This window comes from Colias croceus, chromosome 24, assembly GCF_905220415.1.
Source record: "Colias croceus chromosome 24, ilColCroc2.1".
NCBI lineage: Eukaryota > Metazoa > Arthropoda > Insecta > Lepidoptera > Pieridae > Colias > Colias croceus.
Genome location: NC_059560.1, coordinates 4,743,184 through 4,749,401, shown reverse-complemented (window position 1 = coordinate 4,749,401; position 6,218 = coordinate 4,743,184). Strand labels below are relative to the sequence as shown.

The window sequence follows — 6,218 nt, the reverse complement described above, 5'->3', positions numbered from 1 at the left end:
AGAGCAAAGCATGTACGCAACGCTGCGTACGTTTGTGCGTACGCGGAGCGGAACGCCGGGAGTTGGCCTACTTCTATCTTTATACTATGCTATAATGTATCACATATTTTTCTTTTAAATATCTTAACTAAGATATATAATACCGTATAGTATCCTGTCTCTATCGAGACATATAATAATCATTTTATTAACATGCTTTTATAAATTTGACCGGTATGTTTACTCCTATAGACTCAATTCTGATACATATTTTACCTACTCTGTCTGTAGCAAGTGACAATTATGTTGATTCTATAATTAAAGCTAGTTTTTATTTTATTTTTTGTAAACTATATTTATTTTTATTTAGTTTTAGTAGTTTAAATTGTTCTCAGTAGTTCTGCCGTACAATATTTATTTCAACATTCTTATAAATTAGATATACATACTTAAATTATCACAGATTAAAAAAGCGTATTAACAAAAGCAGATAATAAAATAAACAATGCAGATGTTTTAACTACTATAGCACTATTTGAGTCATCTCTGGCATGCGGGTCCGGATTGTAGGTAGGGTCAATAACCCTAGATCTAATTATTTCCTTATACACTAGTGCTGATTTTCTGGGTGTGCGTGTCCGGTTCGCATCATCGAAGTCAACTTGGTAGAGACCGAAACGCATCCTGTAAGAATAAAACAATTTATTTATTTCATTTAAGGTTCACTTACAGTTACATTTAATAAATTACATCAAGTACATATTACAAGCATGTAGGAACCAAATTCACACCTCTGATAAGAAATCACAACATGCAATAGTAACTTAATTTAAATAAACACAGATATAAGAGCAAATTATTTAACATTTAATTATATAACTTGACAGATAATAACTATTTTTAACAAAAAATAAACAGACACACAGCCCAAACTACAGAACGGATCGGGCTGAAATTTGACGTGCTGCAGGTTTTCTAACATCTACCTGGCGTGTAGGCGTGTTTGGCGTGAGGTGACCTGCACCACTATGTCAGTCAGTCAGTCACCTTTGAGTTTTATATACTTATTTAAGATTTCAACTTACGTGTACCCAGTAGCCCATTCAAAATTGTCCATCAGACTCCAAGCGCAGTAGCCTCTGATATCCACACCCGCGTCTATAGCATCTAACAAGGAATTAATATATCCTCTTAGATAAGTAACTCTGTTCTCATCATCGAGACCAGTAGTGTAGTTACCGAAACCATTTTCTGTAACGTAAACTGTCAAATTGTTGTATTTCTCTTTGAAGTGTACTAGTAGTTTGTATAGTCCGGGTGGGTATGCCTAGAAGAGTATAAATAGTCTACAATTATTATGAAGAGGAAACATTAGATTATGCTACTCAAAAACTACTGATTTTAAACAATTGCTGCCCAGTGCTGGGTGACAAAGGCTTTTTTTAAATCAACTTACAACTACAAGACGTTTATACAGGAAAGATTTGACACTTTTTTGTATTGATATAACACAATAACTACCTTTCACCAGCAGAAAGCTACATTATTGAGTAGCTATACGTCTCATTTTGAGTTTATATGAGCAGCTAGTTTGAAATCTGTTTATGAGCATTATAAGAAAGTTCATAATTCACGAGATTTCTCAAATATGTACAAATTAAATGAAAGATCGTATTTATATTTTTTATAATAGCTAACTGACAGTGAAAGTCTTATCATATTTCAAATCGTTATTACCTACATCTAATCAGAATTCAGCTGGATTATCTACAAGATAATGACATTTTTATATAATCGAACCGGTTTGGACTAACAATCGATTAACGTTGCTACGATAGTATTAAAAAGAAACAAGTTTCAAAAGCAATTGGTAATTGAAGATAATATACGACTTTTCTTTATCATTGGTTTTATGTGCTGCAAATTACAAAAAAGTCGACGCGGATATTATTCTTATAATTATATATTTTTTTACTTTTGAATTTTATGAATACTCATACTTATCAAAGATAGTGAGGCGAGATTCAAAGCCACTGTCTTCGACCTATGGTGTGGGTATCTGGGGTGGGATCACGGATAGATGTTCTTTTCTATTCTGGATATACAATTTATAAATATCTGAAAAATCTTACATTACCTTTTTTTGTAACTACATTCTTGTAAATAAATGAAATTTGAATTTCAATTTGAATTTACAGAATTCAAAAACAAACACTAATTCTGCTAACAAAATAACCAGTTAAAACTTTACTTACAAAAAGCCAAGTGCCTCCTTGCATCCAAGAGGGGTCAGGATACGTGCCAAGATAAGCATCATCTTGATGTGAAGGAACTTCGAAAGTTCCATTAAGAGAATCATTCCTGTAGACGAATTTACTCGTATAATGGTTTAATGCAAGGAAATCAGAAGTGCCCCTAATATAGTTGATTTGTTCTTGTGTGAATGGGCGGAGACGAGATTCTGAAAGCCCTTGGTTCGCACTAGCCCTAGCCACTCTATCAATCAGTCGTTGAGGATAGTTGCCAGTTGCGGAGAAAATTGGATCCATGTATTGGCCCACCTGAAAGGATGTTTAGATTTTAAGTCCAGACAAATATTACTTAATGAGCTCTCTTAACGGTTAGTAACCATTTGCTGGTGAGCACTGAGCAGAGGCAATCATGATAGTGTAGAGTGCGGTAAACATTCAGATTCAGACGATTTGGTGGGCCAAACCTGTTCATTGTGAAGAGGGCCCATAGTATAAATATCATGTCAATCAAATCCTTAGGGATACGTTCGACTTGGATGTTGTGACGTCATTTCACATTCATTCTTATTTTGATCATCTATAAAATATTGTTGCAGTAAAATTGTGATTTATTATACTTACATAGAAAGCTCTGTAATCTTCCATAGCCTCATAACTAGATTGAGAATCATCACTTGGCATGGACATATCCGAACTGATAACTATAGCAACTTGACCACCTTGAAATGCAAACTCGTTCTTATAAATATGGTACGCTCTTGCATGAGCCAAGAGAATATGACGACCACATTCATAAAACGCGATGCCTGGTGACCGTATCCTTGGCGCATGGTTTCCTCGACTGTATCCGTGATTGCAATGAATATACGGTTCATTTATCGTCAACCAATGCTTCACTCTGTCTCCGAAATTACGGTACAACACTCGAGCATAATCTCCAAACCAATCGACGATATCTTCAGTCAACCAACCGCCTAGTTCGTTCAAATTTTGTGGCAGTTCCCAGTGGTAAATGGTAACAAATGGGGTGATACCATTTGCAAGGAGTTCATTGATTAAATTGTTGTAATATGCCACTCCTTCTGGGTTTACGTAGTCATGTCGACCGAAGGGCAGAATTCGGGGCCAAGAAATGGAGAATCTGTAGATAGACACGCCAAGTTCTTTGAGCATTTCTACGTCTCGTTTATAAAGGTGGTACGAGTTGGCAGCTATATCGCCAGTTGATCTGTCTGCAATATGGTCAGGGTCTGTTCTGACGAGGTGGTCCCACATGGACCATCCTTTACCTATAATTTTTGGTATATACATGTTAATAATGGTCTATGGGCTCTTATTTATGAAAAGTCTGAAAAAAATGCGCTTTTCAGTTCAGTACTTATTAACATTTTAACAATTTGTTGAGAGACTGTAACAAATTATGTAAGCGAAGTAACTAGTACTTAAGTTTACCTAACTTCTAAAGTATTTAACAGTTGGTCTGTTTAGGACTTCAGTTGGTTCAGTAAAAAATATTTCATCCCCTTAAGGTATACGTTTACACTTCATAGCTTGAAGAAGACACGGCTTATTAATTGACACTTTAAAGTTTAAATGAGAGGAATTAAAGTGTTTTATATTTAAAAAAACTTGAGAAAAATATGTATATTAAGCAAGCAGTTATAAGTCGTATTGAAAATTATGAATTGAAACAATAATTATTACCTCCTTCATTCCAACCACCTTCTATTTGATATGAAGATGTAGCAGCTCCAAACATGAAGTTGGCGGGAAACCTTCGCAAGTTTCTTTGCGTATTATTCCGGGCTTCCACATTATTCAATCTGACCGCTGTTATGCCATATATTATACTGAAATTAGATACACAAACAAGTCAATAACTGCGTTAAAAACAACCGACTTCAAACTTTTACAAATACAGACAAAAATGCTCATAAAATAAAAACTACCGGGCCTATCCGAATAAAATTTTTATGGGACCAATTCGACACCATCCCGCATCGAACAAAAAAAGAATGACGTAAATCGGTTCAGAAACCTCGGAGTAATCGGTGTACATACATAAAAATATATAACCTCCTCCTTTTTTTGAAGTCGGTTAATAACAAATTATAAAAGTGTTTAAGTATGAAAGGCTACATTGTTATATCTCCGGTTGCATATGATGTAATAAGTTAAGAAATTGCCTAAACACTATTTAACACTACTGCGGTTGGAAAAATATTTATGAATGTAAACATTAAAGAGATTTTTATCACAGTGTGTTAACTTTTAAATATATTTTTTTAACTATTAAAGGGTCCATTGTAAGTGATGCAGTTTATGATTGAAGAAATACATAATGTTAATTGTTAATTTAAACTCAAATTTCACTGAAAATATGCAAAACTGTTCTTTAGATGTTCCTAAATAATAAATTAATAATAAAAATCACGTACTTACCTTAATAGCACCACGACTTTTTTGAGCGCAAGCATTTTGTGCTAAATTTTCTGCGCTCAAAAATCAAATGTATCTTAGAATCGGAAAATAAGTAATATATTAGGGTTCTTTATCTTTGATCCATTACAATAAAGATTACTGGAATTGTTATCGAGTGACCATAAAAAAAGGCTAAATATAAAATATTTAATTCCGCACCTTTGGAGGTAATACTGACGACGAAGAGATTTTATTCTTCAATATTAATTTTGTATGTACCTAATTGATTTTGTATGTGTTATATTATGATGCAATGTGACTTCTTTCTTGTGCTTGAAACATTAAAAATTTAACTTATGCCAAAGTTAAATTTTGGTTAAACTTTTGTAGGCGGGAGACAGCAAAGATCTAATTTGGATTTGGTGATGGATTTAATAAAAACTGGGTATCGATGTCTGTTAAGATCAAGCTGATCAGTAGAAGTAAAATCTAAAAAAAGGGTCCTTTGACTCCCAATTTTCAAAACTAAACGAATTGTTTCCGCTAATGGCCCATTTTCGTTTTAATTTTTAATTAAATCATTGGAACTTAATAATAATATTATGTCTACGCTATAAACAAATTTTAAATAACTTATTACTGACTTGATTAATATTTTATAAACAAGGGTTAATAATATCGACACAAAATAAATAATGATATCTTTATAATAAACACTATAATTTCTTCTTAAGTACCGAATTAATTCTTACCGAGTTTCGTAACCAGCCTTAGTCGCATAGGATATTACAGGGTACGATTGTGTTTATTGTTTATTGTGTTATATTGTATTTCATATCTATATTACCTATATGTAAAATTATGTTATTATGTCTTGTTTATATTATATTACTATTATTATTAATATGTACTTGTGTTGTGTATTCTACTAATTATTATATATTTGTATATTACCTATATTTAAGTATACATGAGAAATAATAATACGTATATTTTATAATTCAAGTCTATTGACTGGCACTCCAACAAGGGGCTACTGAAAATCAGCGCTTCACAACAAGTGCAGCACATGCTGAGTAGCGACCCTTTTTAGCACCACACTGATTAGGAATAAGTTCTATTTTTTTTTTCTTTTTTAATTTGTTGCTTTTGTTTTGTGTTTATTTTTTTTTTCCTTTTATTATGTGTGTGATGTTGAATAAACTTTTCTTCTTCTTTTTTTTTCTTCTATAATCATAGTATATAGAGAAAAGTAAGTTATCTTTGAACAAAGGTACATGGCGCCGCGCCGCGGCCGTGTACGCGCAACGCTGCGTACGTTTGTGCGTACGCGGAGCGGAACGCCGGGAGTTGGCCTACTTCTCTCTTTATACTATGCTATAATATAATGTGACTTTCATAATTCTATAAATATTATAGCTATTTTATACAGAGCTACAAAGAGAACATTAATAAAATATAATTTCCTCATATTCTTTTAAATATCTTAAATAGGAGATATAATACCGTTTATATGTATAGTATCCTATCTTAGTAGGTATCCTATCTCTATCTATAATCACAGAT

At 32.9% G+C, this 6,218-nt stretch overlaps 1 protein-coding gene across 1 annotated transcript; it reads right to left on the bottom strand.

Moving 5' to 3' along the window:
* Positions 1 to 443: 443 nt before the first annotated feature.
* On the bottom strand, positions 444 to 3,990 carry LOC123702641 (myrosinase 1-like). The gene is made up of 5 exons (XM_045650403.1): positions 3,936 to 3,990; positions 2,853 to 3,520; positions 2,235 to 2,540; positions 1,065 to 1,306; positions 444 to 663 (listed from the first exon to the last, which is right to left on the bottom strand). The coding sequence occupies exons 1-5, from the start codon at positions 3,988 to 3,990 to the stop codon at positions 444 to 446; spliced, it is 1,491 nt and encodes a 496-aa protein (XP_045506359.1).
* Between the last annotated feature and the right edge of the window lie 2,228 nt (positions 3,991 to 6,218).